This window comes from Natrix helvetica (assembly GCF_964273705.1).
Source record: "Natrix helvetica genome assembly, chromosome: 4".
Classification (NCBI taxonomy): Eukaryota; Metazoa; Chordata; class Lepidosauria; order Squamata; family Natricidae; genus Natrix; species Natrix helvetica.
Window position 1 is genome coordinate 101,427,457 of NC_138550.1, and position 21,711 is coordinate 101,449,167.

At 36.9% G+C, this 21,711-nt stretch overlaps 1 protein-coding gene across 1 annotated transcript in view; it reads left to right on the plus strand.

Moving 5' to 3' along the window:
- The first annotated feature begins 2,015 nt into the window (after nucleotides 1-2,015).
- DTNBP1 (dystrobrevin binding protein 1) overlaps nucleotides 2,016-21,711 on the plus strand; it is a 50,715-nt gene continuing 31,019 nt past the window's right edge. Inside the window, exons 1-7 of the mRNA XM_081952280.1 lie at nucleotides 2,016-2,329; nucleotides 5,909-5,959; nucleotides 7,668-7,718; nucleotides 8,710-8,770; nucleotides 10,658-10,790; nucleotides 12,626-12,758; nucleotides 17,272-17,294. Of these exons, the coding sequence (XP_081808406.1) occupies nucleotides 2,274-2,329; nucleotides 5,909-5,959; nucleotides 7,668-7,718; nucleotides 8,710-8,770; nucleotides 10,658-10,790; nucleotides 12,626-12,758; nucleotides 17,272-17,294 (508 nt within the window). The 5' untranslated portion in view covers nucleotides 2,016-2,273. The remainder of the gene's footprint in view (nucleotides 2,330-5,908; nucleotides 5,960-7,667; nucleotides 7,719-8,709; nucleotides 8,771-10,657; nucleotides 10,791-12,625; nucleotides 12,759-17,271; nucleotides 17,295-21,711) is intronic.

Sequence of the window (21,711 nt, forward strand, 5' to 3'; positions counted from 1 at the left end):
ATAAATGTCTTAAATAAATAAATGCAAGAAATAAAGAGACTATTTTTAATTTACTTCTTACTCACTTTTTCTACACAATGTTAAACTAATGAAACCAATATTAAGAATGGATATAGGAGCTGGTGTAAGAGACAAGAAGATCCTAATCAGCACACTTGCTATTCATTGAGTCCCAACTTTTTGGTCTAACACAGAGTTTACTTCCTGTACTGTTTATTGTTTTACTGACAAGTTGTTTTAAACATTACATAAAACAATATGTAACTTCGAACGTAGCAGTGTATCCTGCCAACATATTTTTCTCTCAAGGTTACTGAAGCATTGCTGCAGAAAGGCCTCTACAGAATGGTTTGACTAACCCATTAACTAATCATTTCCTAACAGTTGGCTTTACATCTACTTTTGAAACAGCTGCATAAACAGATCACATACATCTTTATATTCACTTATTTTATTAACAGTATGATCAGGTTTTAATGGAGATTTATAAAGAGAGCAGATTTGGACCTGCTATCTGTAAATACTGCAGTTTTCAATGTATTTAGCAATAGGACTCTGTGAGTACCATTTTAGCATTTAAATTATTGAGCCAAGGAATTTTTTATTCTATTTTCTTTATACTAAATTCTAGATGGTAGAGTATAATGTCTATAAAAATAACCCCTCACATCTTAATTAAGGTACTTACACAAATATTATTTATAGAATGGCTAATAATGTACAAGTTTAATATCTGACTTCCTTTAATTACTGCTGCAAATTCCACAAAATTTCACATTTCATTAATTCCACAAATTTCCATTTTTTCCTACGATACTCTTTAGAAGCAATAGGTAAATAACCAAATTGCAGCCTTCCTTGAACTGAAACACTTTGGATTTTATCTGCCACGAATTGGTGATGCCTGTCAAACAACACAACTGGATGCTGAACAGATTGGGAAACTTAAAAATTGTGCCACGCCGGCTTAACATTACAACCAGCCTATAGTTGGCGTTAGAGTAAAATCATAGTTTCTCTTTGCGCATGAGAAGGGAACATTAGTGATTGATGTCAGTCACAGATTTACAGTGTAGACTGGACACACAGCCACAATTATGAAAAGTAATCTTCCCTGTGTGTGTGTGTGTGGATCTCTTATTAGAAAGATCTCTGAGATCAGTACAAGTGTAAGTATAATCTTTATTGACATTGTTCTTAAATGCAACGAAATTGGTTTTAACCTCACTGGTGCAAAATTATAGCAGAAACGAAAAAAGAAAGAAAAAGAAAAAAACTAGTGTGTGCATGGATGTATTTAAAATTCTGACAGCCCAAGGATAGAAACTATCTTTAAACCTGTTTGTTCAGCTGGCTATACTTTGATGTCTTCTGCCTGATGGTGCAAAGTGCAAAGAGACACTGACCAGGGTGTGAATCATCTCTGAGTATCTTCCTTATTCTGCTAAAGCGAGATCTGGCGATGTCATCTAGTGGTGTCAGAGGGCAACCAATGGTTTCTTATGCCAGCTGTTAAACCAGCATACCATACTGTAATACAATATGTGAGCGGCTTCTTTCTCTGATTTTTAGGGTTGCGGGGGATTTTGGGGGGAGGTGGGAAAGAGCCAAAGCTCCATTGAAGGATAGATAAATATTGCAATTGTTACTGCATTTATTTGTAGCCAGGAGTCTCCAAACTTGGCTAATTTAAGACTTGTGGGCTTCAATTTCCAGAATTTCCCAGCTAGCATGGCTAGCCTTAGCCAGATCAAGCTGAGCTTCCAGGCGAGGCTCTTTAGTCCACGGAAACTCTGAACCCTAATTAAGGAGCGGTATGCTTTAAAAACAAACGCTTATGTATAGGGCGCCCTTCGCGTCAGACTAATCGCGACAGGAGGCTGTTTATAATGGAGAAGTAAAGCAAGAGGCGGATACTGTTGTGAAAAAAGCAACGGGGGGCGGGGAGCATGGAGCTCGTAAAACCCTACATTCTTTCAACCTGGAGGGAGGAAAGTGTGTGTTTGTGGAGAGGAGGGGGCAGAACAACAAGGCGGGATTGGCCAAGCTCTGAGGGGGTGGAACTTCGATTGACAAGCGGAGCGCATGAAGGACAGTCGACGGCGAAGCGGCGCTCTCATTGGATGCTCGTTCGAAGTCCCGCCTCGCTGTGCCCCCGCCCGCCTGCGTCCCGTGCTTCCTGGGTGCCGCAGTGGAGTTGAGGGTGTCCAGCTTCGGGGATTTGGCGGCAGCGGCGGCGCCCGCGCGCGCCGTTTTTTCTTCCCGAGCGGGAGATGTTGGAGAGTTTGCGCGAGCGGCTCCTGAGCGTCCAGCAGGATCTGAGCTCCGGGTGAGGAGGCGACCTGGGAGGGGGGGGGGGGGCGGAAAGGCGGTTGCGGCTCCCCTATAATGCTCCCGAGAGACGCGGGGAGGGCGGCGCTCGGTCTGTCGGTGGAGCTATGGAGGTGGTGGGTTGAAGTCGAGGCGCCGGGAAGACTTGAATCGCCGAAGCCTGGTTTTTTTTTTTGTCCCGGAAGAAGCTCGCATTCCCTTAGAAGTCCCCCAAACTGCGTCAATCGCTTCGGCAAGCAACTGCCAAGGGGAGGTGGGTGTAACACCTGACGCTTTTACGCGCGAATAAGCCCCCTCCGGACCCGGTGGGCTGAATTTAAAGCAATCGGCTAAAAGAGAGATGGTCTTACTCTGCTGCAGGCGTAGGCACGCCGGGGATAAATCCCGTGGTAATTCCCTGAAACTTAACCCTGAGCAAATAAAAAGGGGCATGGTTGTAAGAGGTGCGGTATGCGGGGTAGTAGCAGCAACCTTTCTTGACCAGAACAAGTAGTCCTTGATTTACGACCACAATTGAGCCCAATGTTTATGTTGCTAAGCGAGACAGTTGTTAAGTGAGTTTTGCCCCATTTTACCACCTTGCTTGCCACTGTCGCTAAGTGAAGCCCTGCGGTTGTTGGGCTAGTTACACGATTGTTAATTGAATCTGGCTTCCCCATTGACTTTGCTTGTCAGAAGGTCGCAAAAGAGGATCATGTGACCCCCCTCAGGACACTTTAACTGTCATAAATATCAACCACTTGCCAAGAGTCTGAATTTTGATCACATGACCGTGGGGATGCTGCAATGGTCGTAAGTGTGAAAAGTGGTCATACGTCACTGTTTTCAGTGCCGTTGTAACTTTGAACACTAAACGAACTACTGTAAGTCAAGGATTACTTGTAGTGTACTTAAGTTCAACCATATGTACTCTAGGTTTTCCCTTCCTAATATAGTGTCATAAACTGTCCTGAACCTTTGAGGTGGACTCTCTCCAAAGTGCATTTTAATTTTTCTGATATGTTTACATAATAATGAACACTTCTTCCGTTTTTTTAAAACCACTGATTTAATTTCAATGTGTTAGTTAATAGACGAACATGTTTTAAGATATTGTAGTGTGAGAGATATTAGTATGGTACCTGAAAGCAATGCACGATTGTAATTGTAAAGTAATTCTAGCTCTTTAAAGGAAGCTCCAGCTAAAATCAATAGGTTTTAAGTAAATGTAAGACTAAAGCCTGTGGTACAGTTCTGTTTTCTTCCAATGCTCTTGTGGCTTTGTGGTCAGATATTATAAAAGTGCCTCCCCCCCACCCCAAACAGCCAGTATGAGAGAATTTTTAGTTGCACTTCTTACGAAATCTGTTTCCCAACTGCAGCTTTGTTTACACTTGTTGCTTCATGCCACTTTTTAGAAACAAAAGTGGAATCTGATTATGTTGGTAACAATCTAGCATGTTGAGGGCTAGAATCGCAAGTGGCACTGCATTGCCCCAAGCAATGTTAGCCTAGGGGGGGGGGGTTTCCTGCCAGTTCTAACCTCTTCTATAGAAGAGGTTCCACAAATCTACAGTGCCGTTTAGAACCGGTTCCAGCTTCTGGAAGAGTCACACCTACAGAAGAGGTTCTAAAAATTTTTGAAACCCACCACTGGCCTAAGGATTCCTATTAAGACAGACTGTACTGTGATACATCGATGAGGATTCATCCAGGGAGAAATGTCTGCTAGTTGAGTCTTGACAACTGGCCTTCTTCAGACTGAAGAAGCTAAGCTTCTAGAATAAGCAGCGAATCATCTCAAATCAGCAAGGAAATAAGTCCAGTTGCCATGACTTAATCCTTCAAACAATACTGCCTGGATGACTGAGAATCTTTATTGACATATTGCCACACATTTTGGGGAAGAAACCCTGAGGTTGGTGCAGGAATAACCCTAAGAATTTGAGGAATTGGAATACTGGCCCTGCTTACTCAGATTCCCTTAACCAACTTGTTCAGACCGAAGAAGCTACTCTGATGAGCAGCAAATCATCTCAAATCAACCAGACAATAAAGTTGCCATGGATCAACTTTCAGACTATAGAGTGATCCAAACATAAGTTGCATTGAACAATCTACATGTAAAAGAATGAGCTATTCCAGAATGTCTTAGGCAAAATAATTTATATTTTTCAAAATGTAATAGATTTTTTTTCCATAGAGGAGCTGTGCAGTTTACTTTTTTAATATATAACTTTAGGTTTAGGTTTTATTAAATTTATAGACCGCCCCCTCTCCCCATAGGGACTCGGGGCGGTGTACAGACCGTTCGTGTATAAAACAACAAAACATAACATAAAACATCAGACAAAACAACGCACACATACCGTCTGTATATACAACCCAAACTAATTAAATAATTAAAACAATTCTAAAACCAGTTTAAAACCCCAAAATTTAAAATTTAGAAAGCCATCCAGGAAGGTCAGTAGTGGGTGTTCCCTGTAAGTACAATTACAATTAGGCCAGGCCGGCTAGTCGAAACAGGTGGGTCGAGTTTCTTGCGGAAGGAGCGGAGGTCCAAGGTGGTTCTAATATCGGGGGGGAGGTCGTTCCAGAGGGTTGGGCCCATCACAGAGAAGGCCCTATTCCTAGGCACCGCCCACCCGCACTGCTTAGCGGAAGGTACCCGGAGGAGTCCCTCTCTGTGAGAGCGGATTGGTCGCAGGGATGGGTGGGGTAGAATGCGATCCCGCAGGTAACTAGGTCCCGAGCCATGGAGCGCTTTAAAGATGACAATCAGCACCTTGAAACGCACCCGAAAAGCCACAGGCAGCCAGTGCAGCTCACGCAGGAAAGGTGTTACATGGGAACTTTAAGCAATCTATGGCTGTGTTGCTATATTTTTTGTGTATTTTAGTACCAGTATCTGGTAGGCATCTTACAGTGTCATATGTCCATCTTTTTAGTGGCTAAACCAGCACAATTACTTGGTAAAATGCCATTTTAGGCTGCAGAAGATGAAAGCTTTAATATTACATGCTATGTAACTTCAAAAAAAGATTGGAATAATACATACTATATTACTTAACTGAAGTTATCTATTGCAAACCAAGCTCTGCTTCAAAACTGTAACCCCTGTTAGATGTAAACATTGAAATTCAGATAAAAATTTACATTTTAAATTTGTGAAAAATGCTTCCTTGTTAATAAATGAAAGTGAAGAGTATGTTAATAGAAACAATGGAAAATTAACAGTGAAAGTGAAGAAATATCCACAAAAGGTAACTTTTAAAAAAATCCTGAAAATGTTCTATTGCAGTGAGGATGTTTTCTTGATGTGGGGAAGATTAAAAAAGATATTTGTGGCACAGTTTGTTCACAACACCTCAGAATTATGACTTCTACTTCATGTGCAGAACAAGATATAGGCTTGGAAAGAAGATGGAATAGCAACAGGAAAACATCAGGATGGGCACAGTTTTGCAGTATTATTTTTAGGTGATAGAAGGAATACAAGGGGATTGGTGCATTCAGTGAATTGTTATTATAAACACTGAAAATTTTAATTGGGACTCTTAATCAACTTTTCCTCCCTCAACATATGTTTTTCCAGGCTGAAGATCTTCAGTGACAAATCCAGAGAAGTTAAAATAAATAAACAGAGGTACTTCTAAATATTTTAACATTATACTTGTAAAATCTGTACTGTACTTTAACAATTATTTCATGGTATAAATAGTTCAAATATTCAGAACATATATTCAGTTTCTGTTTTCATATTGCTTGCAGGACTTTAAAATTTGTTCTTGTACAATAATAAACTATTATATAATATGTATTATATAAAGAATGGTTGCGGGAATAGAGTATGTCTAGTTTGATGAAAAGGAGGACTGGAGTGACATGATAGCATTGTTCTAATATCTCAGGGGTTCCCACAAAGAAGAGGGAGTCAAACTATTCTCCAAAGCACCTGAGGTCAGGACAAGAAGCAATGGGTGGAAACTAATCAAGGAGAGAAGCAACTTAGAACTAAGGAGAAATTTCCTGACAGTTAGAACAATTAACAAGTGGAACAACTTGCCTCCAGAAGTTGTAAATGCTCCAACACTGGAATTTTTAAAGAAGATTGGATAACTGGTGTCTGAAAAGGTATAGGGCAGAGATGGCGAACCTTTTTTGTCTCGAGTGCCATAAGTTGGGGGAGCGCAGGGGGGTCGCGTGCGGGTGTGCTGCACCCATAATGCATGCACGCACTACAGGCGCTCCCCCCCATTTTTACATGCTTTGTTTCGCCCTCCCCAGGCTCCAGAGGCTTTATAGGAGCCTGGGGAGGGGGTACAACAGCCCCCCCCCCGATGCCCTCCAGAGGCTTCAGGGAAGTCTCCGGACGGTCCCTGAAGCCTTCGGAGTGCTCAAAACGATCCTCCAAGCAAACTGGAAGTGACTTCCGGTTTGCTCGGACGGTCGTTTTGAGCGCTCTGAAGGCTTCAGGGACCTTCCGGAGGCTTCCCTGACACCTTCGGAGTGCTCAAACCGACCCTCCGAGCAAACCGGAAGTCACTTTGCGTGCCCTGACAAATGGCTCCTCGTGCCACCTGTGGCACGCGTGCCATAGGTTCGCCATCGCTGGTATAGGGTTTCCTGCCTAAGCGGGGTTGGACTAGAAGACCTCTGAGGTCCCTTTCAACACTGTCATTCCATGTTCCAGTCATCATTATTATACCAAAAGTATGAATGCCACTTTAGAGAGCTGCCCTGTGTCATAAGTTAGATTGGTACAGGTAGTCCTTGCTTAATGATTGCCCTGTTTAGTTAACTTCAAAGTCATGATGGTGCTGAAAAACTAACTTTATGACTGATCCTTGCACTTATTACTGTTGCAGCATCAGGTATTTTGCATCCGGTGGATGTATATGATTGCTACTGCATCCTGCTATCACATGATCACCAGTTACATAACTTACAGCCAGTTTATAACACGCATAATCTAGAATCTGGCAGGAAAATTGCAAGGTGTTATCACATGCTTTCTCGTTTAATGACTGCATTACTTAGCAGTGGACCTGCGGTCGCAATTGTGGTCATTGAGCAAGGACAACCTGTATCTGTACTCTGTAGAAGTTTATATTCACAAGAGGAGATATAACTATGCCATTGCAAAGAATAAAAGTTGTTCGATATGATAGCTTAGAATTTTCCAGAGGCCAAACCAAACAAATAAAAATCGCATTTCCAGTTATCTGAACACTGCTGATGTTGTAATTATCCTTTGGTTTTTTGTTTTATTTAAAAAAAAACGGTTTGTGGATCCTCCAGATCCTAAAGAACACATTTAAAGTCATTAAGATATGCCTATAATTTTATTACAGGACTACACAGAATTTACCAGAATTTTCTGCTGGTTTAGTTTTGCTGAATAGGTACGTTTCTTTAAACTGTTACTGTTTTATGACAATGTTATTGATTTCCTTATTTTTCTAGAGCCAGAGATATAACTATAATAAATACTGTAGAGGGTATTTCTTTACTTTTATATTGTTTATTAATTGAAAAACAATAACAGTATAAAATCAGTAATGTCACTGATACAATGGCTTTAACTTGTTAATAACAAAAATACACTAAACGCACTAGAGTGTTTATGAAATGCAGAACTTTAGCTTTTGTGAAGTTCCTGGGAATTTCAAAGTATTAAATAGACAACTGTATACTTCAATCAACTGATTGTTAGACTAACTTTGCGCTAATTTGTTTGTGAATTGAATATATGTGACTTGTCTCCAAGAAATTATATATAATTGTATCCTTTTATCACAATCCTATTCATATTTTTGAGTTAAATCCCCTTGATTTTACATCCAAAAAAGGGGTGATGGTTATAATCTAAATTTAGCTTCATGAATAATGTAACCACAAATTTAATATCGGTAATACAGAAAATAGTACTTAGATAAGGTCTAATATTCAGGTTTAAAAACACTTATTTTGGGTTTTAAGGATAATTTATCCCTTTTTTAAAAAAGCTTATTTCCTACTTTCCCCCATTTTTATTTTATTTGTGGAAGTGTAAATTGGTTATTTAAAACTATCTACATGACCTATATTTAGAGTTTTCCACCTCTGTAGGTTTATTATTTATTTATGCTGGGTAAGTGACCACAGGAGAAGCTCAACTTTCATTTAAAATATGTGATGTTGACTTTTGCTGATCTTTTTGCTGATCTTACTATAAAATTCTGGAACATGCTAATCTAAAAAAGGGTCTATAATGTTGTAGTGTTTCTATAAAAATAAAGCCAACCTGTGTCAATGTCCATAGATTATATATAATAAAAAAATCAGATCAGCAGCATTTGATATGTTTATGTTTAAGTATAAATATTAATGCTATTTCTGTTTCCTTTTGGGAAGGTATGAAGATTCCTGGGCAGCACTTCACAAAGGAGCAAAAGAGTGTGCAAAAACTGGAGAGGTGATATATACACATAATATGGAAAAATTTAATTTAAAATGAATACTGCTATTTCAATGTTTAGCATTTATGAATTAAACATGGCTATAATTTAAATGAATATTCTCTATACTGTGTTTGCAGGAACCTTGCATAGCAGTTTTAGAGGCTCTGTAGTGTTAAAATATATGTGGCAACTTAGTGGTGGCGGTGGGAGGCTATGCCCACCCGCCCGGATGCTTCTGCACATGCGCAGAAGCATTGTGCGTGCGCACACGAGCAAAATAAATTGAAATCCACCACAAATCCTTGACTTAAAACCATTCATTTAGCGACAGTTAAAAGTTACAACCACACTGAAAAAAGTGACTTACAACCATCGCAGAATCCCCAGAGTCATACGATCAAAATTTGGCAATTGGCATATATACATTTATGACAGTTACAGTGTCCTGGGGTCATGTAATTACCATTTGTGCCTTTCCCAGCCAGCTTCCACAAGCAAAGTCAATGGGGGGAAGCTGGTTTTCCTTAACAACCACATGATTCACTTAATATCTGCAGTGATTAGCATAGCCATAGTTAAAAAGATTCTAAAATCGAATGTGATTTAACAACTTCCTTATTTAGCAACAGAAATATTGGTTCCAGTTGTGTCGTAAGTTGAAGACTACCAGTACTCTGTATAGTCATTCTCCATTTGTAATGATGAAGGCATAGTTTCTAAACATTCTTCAAAGGTAAATCACATGTATTGTGTTTTGTAAATGTGTTAAAATGTATACATACACACATACACAGGTGCGTATAGAGAATACTTTGGATTATGGAGACATTATTTGAATTTTTAAAGTACAGTTATCTATCAGTATCACTATTCAGAACACTTTAGGAATACATCTGAGTTCTTGAACCACCAACTCAGTAGTGGTATAGACAAAATCTATTACCTTTTCCTCTCAATGCAATTCAATATAACATTGACTGCAGTACCTGATTTTATTTGAATTAGATATTAGATATTAAACTAACTAGATATTAGATATTAAACTAAAGACACCACCTAAAGACCCCGACCGTGTTCACATAAACATATATAGCAAATATTATACTTATTAGTCTTGTAGAAAATGCAGTATTAATTCAGAAATTCAAATAGTTTTAAAAATGATTTGACTCATTTTCCAGAGTAAAATGTTAAATCTGATGCCTTTATAAACCCTGTATGGATTTTGAAATAGTTTTCTGAATTAATTTAGAGGCACTGGATAAGTTAAAAATCTAAACTGAATTGATAGTTACATATTGTTTTGTATTGTTTATTTCAATTCACTGTGCTGAATTCAATCCAGACTAACATTAGATTTATGGCTCTGTTTCTTTTAACTATCTCAGTGATTTGTTGAATAAAACACAGCATACAGTGCCAAAACTTGGGAAACCCCATTATACTTACTGAGATATATGAAGCTGCTATTATTTATACTTACAGTGGATTTATTTGCTCTAGTTCCTTAGCTTGGAATGTCCTTGTGTTAATGGCATCTTAGATGTTTGAAGAAAGAAAGTAATGTGTGAGACAAGATTCGGTAAAAGAGTGTATAAACTTGAAAATTTAACAGGACAAATAATTAGTCATATATTTATACATTTTAACAGACTTAAAATAGTTGCAAAAAGGACATTCTTTTTGAAATATCAGTTTTGTACTATGCTGAAATATATTGAATTCAATTGAAAACTACGAGGGCATAGAATTAATTGCAATTAATTGTAAAATTAGTTATTTTACTTGCAGCTAAGTGGGATTAGAACTCTGCAGCTTGGAAATCACTTGAGATTTTAGCTTGAAAACTAAACAAGAAATTTTGCTATCTATAATTATATTCTTGATTTTAATAATTTCAGCTGGTGGATAGTGAAGTTGTAATGCTTTCTGCCTATTGGGAGAAAAAAAGAAGTGGCCTCTTGGACCTTCAAGACCAGCTCCAACAAATTCCAATATTTCTGGCAGGCTTGGAATCTACAACAGCTAGCCTGGGTAAGTATGCATTCAGTTTGTTTCTTATTTATAGACTTAGATACTTATAAATACTCAGATCATTAAAAAGAAAATATCATAGCATCATGCTACCTGTTAAAAATGAGAGGTATATTGACTTTTGACTGAATCCAAACCCCAATTAAATCATTATATTCACAGGAGGGGGCATTTTATTTTAGGAGGGTACAATATTGCAGACTTTGAAAAATCCAGTTATAAACAAATAATTCTGTGTAACAGGTGTATTTTTGAAAGTACTCAGCAGGGGGCCCTCAAGGACTAGTTTTTCAAATCCTTGGCTTGAGTTTAGCTTTTTAAAATTATTATTGGTGCTAATCTTTTTTGTTGAGAACAGAACAGCTAGACAATATCGTTAGCAGGACAGCTCCAATGAATATAAATTGGGAGTATAGACTTGCAAATGATGTTATAAAAACAGTAAACAGAAAAAAAAGGTGAAATCCAGAAAAATGTGGCTGGATGGATTACAATTTGAAACACATGAAGGAGGAAGCAGTAGATTGTAAAGTCAATTTTTGCTAATATGATAATGTACCCAATTGAAAGCCACAAAAGAAAATGCCCTATCTCCACCACTGACCACAGAAAAGGCATGGTGTCCTCTTTTGTCATCTACAAATGACTCTGTTTATGTAAGACACCAGTGTTTTGGGGCCTGCTGCATCAAGATTCACCAAAATTAGTAAATGGGGCCTCATTTGTAATTTGTTTCACGGATGATGATTTTCTTATATTAATTTGTATTTTAAAAGTATTCTAAAGGTCTCTGTTAAGGTTTTGAAAGTAAACTAAAGGGATTTCTGAAAGCCCGCCCTGGAAAAAAAGAGCTGAACTTTATAAGTTAACATTCTGAATTTATTTTAGTTTTGATTCTCTGAGATGGAAAATGCCATCTTACCTTTCACTATAATGTAGACTATTGAGCACAGTGATGAAGGGGAACGAATGGGTGGATTTCCATTTTCTGGTGTCCTTATGCAGTGCTACAGGTGCATAAAGCATTGTAATCATTAGCAGGTGTAATTCTTCTGAGAATTACCATGATTGCAATGATTTTTATGGCTTAGAGCTGCCAGTTTTGGATTAGTTTGAGAAATAAGCTGAATTATTTTTGATTTGGGGAGAAATAAGTAGTTGATTGCTCAAGAGCTTCATTTCTTGAATAATTATTTTAGAAAACCCTTGAAAAATATTGTGCATTACAGCAATAGCAATAGCACTTAGACTTATATACCGCTTCACAATGCTTTCCAGCCCTCTCTAAGGGGTTTACAGAGTCAGCATATTGCCCAATAATCTGGGTCCTCATTTTGCCCACCTCAGAAGGATAGAAGGCTGAGTCAACCTTGAGCCTGGTGAGATTCGATCTGCCAAATTGCAGTCAGCTGGCAGTCAGCAGAAGTAGCCTGCAGTACTGCATTCTAACTACTGTGCCACCATGGCTCTTTTGTAACCAACCGTCTCAAGTAGTCTTCTGCAAATTGCCTGATGGGAAGATAAGTTAGGATTGAAAGGAAAGCAGGCGTCCTATGACACTTCTTCTTTCCCTTTAATATGTCATTCGCTGTACCAATTTTATCACGGTGTCTGTGTAATGGAAAAGAGAATTTCCCATGAACTAGCATGAAAAAAAATTGTCCTTGGTTCTTTGTATGTTTATTTCTTGAAATGTTCTGTTGTGAGAATTTGGGGTTCTGGTAGTATATGTTATAATGCGTGAGGTTGTTTAGCATGAAATTGTATCAAAAGTAATCATGATCTATTTGAGAAGTGATACTTACATACTTTGTTTGAATGTTTTGTTAACAAAGTCCAATTGGAAGCACATTTTAAAGAAATGGAGCATCATTTATTACATCTTGAAGATCTTTGTGGACAGTGCGAATTGCAAAGATACAAGCATATGCAAATACTACAGCGTGAAAATTATAAAAAGACAAAAAGGTAAGCTTGAATATATTTGATTTACTCACAGAGTCCTTTCTATCTGATGTGTAAGCAAACATATTAAACTAACTTTTTATCTTAAGGATTGCAAATACTGTCATACATGTAGCATTCTTCGTGGGAAAATTATTAAAATACCTCCTGCTTAGAGTAGGAGTAGCTGGCTGCTGGAAACTTCTGAATGAATGTGTTTCAACTTTAACTATGTAGACATTAGAAAAAATTGTTTTGGTTTTATTATTCCATCCTTCATCGTGGTCTCCTGATCTGTCACATTTTTTTTAGTTTCTTAGTAGAGAAGAAAAAAACACGATTGCAATAGCAGAGACCAGCTATATTTGGATGACCTGAAATGTTAAATTTGTTGTTCAAGTTGTCACTCTTTTCTCAAGAAAATCAGAGTATCTCACTCCCTATTGGCAAATAATTCTAAAATGAATAGCTGTTAAGAATAAATTTGAAACAATTGATCACAAGGGAATCCATGATCTTTTAATTAGCAGGCCAATTGAAACTAGAGTTTTGATTTTTAATAGGTATCTTCAAGAACATTTGGATATAGTGGGGGGTCAACTAGATGAATTAGATGAATTGGGGTTAGTTAGATGAATTAGAGGGGTGCGGTGGCTCAGTGACTAAGATGCTAAGCTTGTTGATCAGAAAGTTCGGCAGTTCAGTGGTTCGAATCCCTAGTGCTGCGTAACGGAATGAGCTCCTGTTACTGGTCCCAGCTTCTGCCAACCTAGCAGTTCGAAAGAATATAAAAATGCAAGTAGAAAAATAGGAACCACCTTTGGTGGGAAGGAAACAGCGTTCCGTGCGCCTTTGGCATTTAATCATGCTGGCCACATGACCATGGAGAGTTCTTTGGACTGCACTGACTCTTCAGCTTTGAAACGGAGATGAGCACTGCCCCCAAGAGTAGGAACGACTAGCACATATGTGCGAGGGGAACCTTTACCTTTACATAGTTAGATGAATTAGGGGCCACAGAAAGTTGTCTCATAGCAGATAAATAGTTATCAGATAAGAATATTCAAGAAAGAGTACAGTTAGTCTTTGACTTACAGCCAAATGTTTAGTGACCAAAGTTACAATAAAACTGGAAAAAGTGACATGACCGTTTTTCACACTTACAACCATTGCAGCATCCCCATGGTCACATAATCAAAATTTGGATGCCTGGCAACTGGTTCATATTTCTGATGGTTGCAGTGTCCCAGGGTCACCTTTTGCATCTTTGATAAGCAAAGTCAGTGGGGAAGCCAAATTCAGTTAACAACTGTGCTGTTAACTTAATAGTTGCATCTAACAATGGTGGCAAGAAAGGTCGTAAAATGGGGCAAAACCCACTTAAAAAATGTCTCTATTACCAACATAAATTTTGATCTCAATTGTGGTCATAGACTCCCTGTATTAAAAAGAGCAAGGGATTTTTATTAGCTCAGTTGGTTCATTACAAAATAATACATGACCTAGTTTACCTTGGATAAATTAAATTAGAACTATAATCCCTCACCATGTGATAAAGTCAAGAATCATTGATAGGTGCCATATCCTGCTTCCCAGAAAAGCAGTTTAGCTTATTCATTGGATATTGAAATAAAATAATATTTGTAGCTCAGGACTAAATTGTGGTCATCTTGGTGCTCTCTGAGCTTGGTTGTTTTCTGGCAGACATTTCATTACCAAACTAGGCAACATCATCAGTGGACTAGTTATCTAGTTTGGTAATGAAACATCTGCCAGAAAACAGCCAATCAGAAAGCACTGAAAACTCCCCAATGAAGGCAAAATTGCCAAGAATCATTGGCTTTGACTGCTAGTTGCCCTGCTCTGAAGAGCAAACTAGAAGACTGCCTCTGGCATCACTAATCATCCAAAGAGCTTATGTATAAGAGTGTTTTTTTAATTTCTCATTCTTTGAGAACAATTTGACAAAGAAATATTTGTAGTGAAGTAAAGCTTCCCTTCCCCCTCGATCGAGGTGTGAATCGTCGCCCCTCCTTGTTAGCATATCTCAGATAAGAAATAAAAACCCGAGAACATGTTCTAATGAAAACAAAATTTAATATGAAAATAAAATAAACAAATCTATCTAATTGTTACATTTTGGCAAGAGCAATTGCCGTCCACCTTCTTGGCAGACGAACAGAAGATCAGAAGTCTCTGGAATGTGTGATGTATTAAGAAACGTGTTAAGAAGCATGCACAGTACATCACTTGCTGATAAGGCCTATGACCTGCGCAGTATATCTCAGCACAGCTAGCAAACAACGCAGTGACAAACCAGAACAGTTAAGTTTTTCATCACTAAAAGATAAGATATGTCCTTTCTTACAGCAACCAAGGTTACCACAGTTAGCCCAAAGCTAGGAAACTAATTTTACTTTTCTTTTGATTCAAGAAATTATCATAATTACATACTTTGAAATTATGGAAGATTTCTGGTGGTTTTCCAGTAGGTTTCTATAAAAAGCACATTGGGATTTTTTTCTATTTTATTGAAAAGTTATTTTTGTCAAAAGTTACTGAAAGATATTTTTCTTTCAAATAAATCCCTACTCTTTAGTTTTATTGTAACAGATATCATAATTATTCACAAAATGGACAAACCTAGTGTTTTAATTATAGATCTATTTCTTTGAAAATATCAATATTAAGATTTTACTTTGGATTGTAAATTATAGTTTATTTTTCTAATTGTTGAACATCCAGTGCAGGCTCTATAGATATAAAACTCTCAAGAGTCTTTGAGAGTCAAGCAAATTTAATAAATTTTATTTTTATTTAATTATTATTTATCAAATTTTTATACTGCTCATCACACTTGCATGAACAAGGGCACCAAACGTTTGATAGTAGAAGATAGTACTAGATTTTGAACAAATGTTCTTCCCGTAATTCATCATAGAAACTAGCAGCAATGTTTTCTTGGAAGGTTGAAGACAGGTTTTGATTTGGGATTCCTCCAGTTTCTATATTTTGGATTGATGTGATTTACTCAAACTTTAAGTCATGTGTAATTATTAGTGGTGTAGTGTTTCCTTGGACACAAGCCAATTATCCACTCTTTCTCCCTTTCTTAGTATATTGTTTATCAATATTTGAATTAACTTTTTGAAAAAGGAGAAAGAATATAACTTAATGAGCAATATGGTCATCATTTTTCAAGTTCTGTTTACAATATAATTTTCCAGCCTCCCCCCCCTTTTTCCCCCTTTTTTTTCTGTAAGGAATTGGAATACAAGCTCCAGCTGAATTAATTGTGTCATTAGCTGCTCACTTATAATACCATGTATATTATATGGTTCCCATATATTGTGTCCTCCGGGGTTTCACGAATGGAACTGTGATTCCAGGGCAGGTGTAGTGACTGTTGTCTTGGTAGCTATTGGGGGCCCTGTTGCAGACATTGTTGGATGTGAAACCCCTTTTTGTGAGGTTGGGCCATCAGGATCAGTGGGGATTGCTGCTCAGTTGCCTTCTTCCCTGCTGTTTAGCAGTATCTCTGTCTGGGAGAGTTCCCCGGGCTTATGATTTTGGGAGACTCCAATCAGCCTTGTCTGGTCCCTTGTCCAAGATAGCACAGGAGCCATGGACGATGGGCCAACTTATTCATAGCCCTACTGACACATTATATCTGGTATTGGCTTCTGGAGAGTGATGAATGATTTAAATTTCAGGAACATTAACATTAGTGCCCTGGTATGTGTGGACCACTCTCTCTTGGCCTAGAATTCTCCAGAGCTGCTGCCCCACTGCAATCCACTGATACATTTCCTCAGCACTTTGTTGTCAGTATCCAAGTAGATCTTTTCAATATACTTGATTGTTGTCACATTTTCATGGCTGTTCTTATTTCCCTCCACTTTCTCATTTTGTTAAATTGGTGTCTCTGTTACTGAACACTTCTCTGCTTTTCTCTTCTGTTGCAAGCCTTTGGGGATTCTTCATTCTTTCTATTTTATTTCTGTTTTTTATTCTTTGGGGTAATTGAACGTGTAACTTTCAAAGTCACCTCAATGCTGATGAAATTAAGCTGAAACTAGTTACTAATTAAGTAATTAATGAAATGTATTAATGATGAAATTGGCTCTGCCTTTTCTGATTCATTAACACATTTCTGCCTTCTTGTTTGATTTGGCCTCCTGGATAGCTCCCAAAGCTTAGCTAAATGTACTAAAGACTAAATTACTTTCTACTCCTGAATATACCGCTTGATATTCTGCAACTGAATGAGTTATATTTTTTATTATATACATATATTAAGTATTGAATCGATTTGATGCAAATATGGAATTAATAGTTCTTTTGATAACCAATAAGTGAGAATTTAAGAACTATTCATTTCAACCAGTTAATAGATGATACTGCTGTTTTGCTAATGACATCCATGTTTTTCATCTAAGCTGTAGTATGGGTTGGAAGTAAAAGTAAGTTATCTGCAAATAAAATCAATTTGTGTCCAATCTCTGACATACATTATGTTTTTGTTTTTATTTTTCAGGAAAGAACTTGAAATCTTCAAAGGTATTTATAATTGTTGTGGTTTTCAATTTTAAACATCAAATACTGTATAATGTCTCTCCAAAGCAAGAGCTGTCTGCCATTAGTATGGCTGCTTTACTCTTCTTCCCCCCTCAGACCTGCTCCAAAATATTGAAATATTTTTTGAAGCAAATTTGAGGCTTGTACAAGAAACAAGTAAGTGGCCAGGAGAGTAAAAATAAAAGTATGTAAGTTTCTTTGGTGCCAGAAATAAATAAGATACATATCACATATATGCTCCAGCTGTAGCTACCATGATACAAACAGATCTTTTGCTGTATGTTATGTTGACAGTTGCAATGAGGATCTTCGTAATACAGATAGTTTCAGTTTAATAATAGTAAGTCGGACTGGCAACTGTTGACTAAATGATGCCGTTGTAAAGCACGACGTCACATGATTTATGATGGCAGTTGTGGCACTTCCAGTTGCCCTTGTTAGATGAAGCTTAACAGTGAAGGTCAGAGTGTCCTATGGTCATGCGACTGTTTTTTGAAAGCTCCTCCCAGCTTTCTCATTGACTCTGCTTGTCAGAAGCAGCCAATGAAGATTTCAAATGGTGATCATGTAACTGTGCAACAGTCCAATCATAACTACAATCATATGACCATGAGGATGCTATGATGGCCGCAACTACAATTGTCTGTGTTTGGTCATAACTTTTGAATGATCACTAAATGAGTTCTTGTTCAAATACTTTAAAGTAGATCATTGGAGAGTGTTGAGCCTGTGTTATGTGCCAATTACAAGAAATCACATAAATAAAGATAGGAGACATGAGCACATTGGCTGGTCTTGAATGCTGAATTCATTTTATCAACAGAGAGGGGGAACTAGATGCTACTATGCTCTATGGAATGTCTACTTATCAGGATTAAGTTCTATAGAACATTTGGTTTAGCTGTACTTTACGTCAATTCAAACATTGGGAGAAAATGTATAATTTTGCCAAAAAAAAAAGTAACATTTAAAATTATTGGGAATAGTTACATAATATTTGTCTTTAATAAGTGACTAATTTTACTTTAAAATAGCTAATATAATCGAACTTCAGTATACAGTACGTTATATATAAATTTTAGTTTGGAGCTGGATATGAATTAGTATAACAGTTTTGAACACAGGTCATTATTAAGTTGGGCGATGAGAGAGTACATTTGATTCTGTATTGCTGAATATTAATATGATTTAATGTTATAGTTTCATTCTGAAGAATAAAATGATTTCTGAAACTAAGGTAGCATAGAAGTATTTTCATAGAGTTTATACTGGTACTTATATATTCAAATTTGCTGTTTACAGTAAAACTTTATTTTTAGTTCTTGAACAATAGATTTTAGTGAACCAAATGTCATTGTAGTTGTGCCGTTTGTATTCCTGCTGTTTGCCTGCTGAAAGTTTAGAAAATCGAATACCCCTTTCCTCCAATGAATCTTTAAAATGAAATTTAGTGTATTTTGACAAGACATTTATTAAACGTATATGCCATCCATCTTGCCTGGGCAACTCTAGGTGGCTTACAATAGTTAAAAAAATGAATAAAAACATTAAAACAGTAAAGCAGTAAATAGTAACACTAAATTTGTTTAAAATTTACAAAGATAGTTCCCATTAGAAAAGGAAGAGGTTTTTTTCCCCAATATTGTCCAGGGGAATGTTTGCTATGCAAAATTGACTTCTATTGGGAGGGAATACAGTGCTGTCATGATTTTTTTAAAAAAAATAATCTTGTCTATTTCTGCTATTATGCAATTCTGCTGTTATGCAATTCTGCTGTTATGCAAGGAACAGGGATCAAGTGGAACACAGTATTATGCTGATGTTCATTTGAAGATTATATAGAGGATTAAATAAAGATGCTCATAAGTCAGAATTCTGTGCTGGGAGAGAGAGAGGAATTGAACTGACCAAGACTGAAAATGCAAATAAGTTCCCAGAAACACTGCAGGAAAAAGATTATTTCAGTCTTTTATGTAAAGCAAGTGCAGAAATAAAATGCTGTGCTTTCAGAGATTAGGTGAAAAGCATGATTGCATTTTAGACTAAGTCAAGAAGCCCAAGTAAACCAAGTAAATCTGAAGGTTCTGGATATGAGGCAACCAGGTGGGAGGTCATGAAAGTTGTTTCTAGTGAACTGGTCCATTTTACTTTATATGCCTTCATGGTGTAGGCTGGTAAGTCTATCAGCCAGGTATTTATTAGCTCTTCTCCATAGTGGCAACTATGGACTATTTACTACTCTCAAGGACTATGTCTATATACTCTAGCATTCCAGCAGTACTCAGCTCATCTACATATACTAATAAGAGTCTTAAGCAGGAGTGTCAAACTCGGGTCGTCACAGCAGTGTGATGTGACATATCAGGACTTCACCCCCTTTGGTAAACCAGGTGTGGGTGTGGCCAGTGCGTACCGCATCCAGCCCCTGCGCCATGAGTTTGACAGCCCTGGTCTTAAGAGTAGGGGGAAATGTGTCAATTCAGGATCAGAACAGTGGAAGAGGTAGGATCTGGTTCATACCAGTTGTTAGAATTAAAACTTTGGCTAAGGATGATTCTGTGGGCTCAGGTTCTGTGTTCTTGATTATTCATTTCTCCCCAGAGTCTGAGGTAGCCATGACACAAATCTGCTTGGTATATAAATCTCATCTGTTTAAGATTTGCACAGCCCTAGTAGTCTGCATGTGGTCTTTGAATATCTTTATCTACCTCCTGTTTAATTTAATTGGCACTGTTATTGAAAACTGGCAGCAGTTTCATAGTTGATTCTAGCTGTTTATATTATTTCTTTCTTAATGATACTGGTAACTGATAATTATCCTGCTCTTGCCAGACTTACAAGCTAAATCTAATTGTAATTTGCCATCATGTTCATATAAAGTGTATTTAGGGTTTTTGAAATATGATTGTGTATTTTAATGACTAGTGGCTAATACTTTCTTGATCATACTGTGTGTGTGTGTGTGTCTGTCTGTCTGTCTGTCTGTCTGCATGTGAGTGAAGAAAAGGCTTATACTTCTGGCACCAATCCTTATACTCCACAAAATAGCAGATACCAAAATCATAATCAGCAGGGACCTATCATTGTTTATAATAGTTTTCATTTCATAACATTCACATGCATTTGTATACGTCCATGCCTGAAAGTTTCTCTGAGAAAACTATTTTTTAAAATATTTAGTTAACAAATTGACATTTATATTTCCTTAATTCTTAGGCTTCTCTTTAGCTGCCACTTACAAATACTTAACTGCTAGTATCTTTATACCTTTATCCTTCATAATGTAGTCTTTTTTGCTGCATCTTTCTGAATTGTAAAACAAAATGAAACTATATTTTACCTTCATTTGTTGCCATTTTTTTTGCCAGTATGATTCTTAGTTGTGTTTTTGTTGTGATAGTTCTTTTGAAAGTAACTTAATAATTGAGATAGTGGGAGAAAACCTCTTGTTTTAAAAAGCACTTCTTTCATTTGCAAAATAATAATCCTGATTCCATTCTATCAGTAGCCTTTTGCCTTATTTAGCAGTAATTGCATATCTCCATGACCATTTTGTGCATAAGCATTCATCTCCATTTTATATCACCTTTGTTTCATCAGTATTAAACAATATTGCATGTAATGCACTATAGCAGTTCATGCACCCTCTAAAGTGGATTGTACTTCATGAAAGCTAAATGCCATAATATATTTGTTAGTTTTACAGGCACAAACTCTGTGCTGATTGGAAATCAAAACAGTTGTTTAAATGCATATTACCAAAAGATTCCTGATGGGTTTTTTGAAATTCTGAAGTAAATGGAACAACTTAATTTAACAGAAGCTGTCAGTTGTTATTTGAAATAGGACTTTTCAACATTTAGTATTTCATTCAGTATGTTAATACATGAAAACCAAATTAACCCCAGGAAATCACTATCTCTAACTCATCATTACTGATTAAAATTGCCTTCTACTGCTTAATCACTTGAATAGATTAAACTGTCAATTAAAGAATCTTTCATACACCCGACAAAGTTTAGCTTTCTTGTATTTCATTCTTAATATTAACAATATGAATGTTTTGGAAATTTGTCTTGTTCAGTGTAAACTGAGTAAGACTATGCATATTTTGTTTTTCAAGGTTTAGGAGCCAAGAATCTTTTGGAAAAGCTCCATATTCTGTCCTGTATATATTATAAAATCTATGTCTCTACTATAATACACTGGCAAAAAGGAAGTGATATTCTTAAATAAAAGAAAAGACCCTTAAAATGTTAGTTAATATTTCAGTTTAATTAATGCAAACAATTGTGACATAATTGTGATTCATATTTAGAACTTCCATGTATTATTACTTAAGTGTAGAATTGGAGAACGTGTTTAAAAAACAATTTGAAATGTGGGAATATTAATTTTT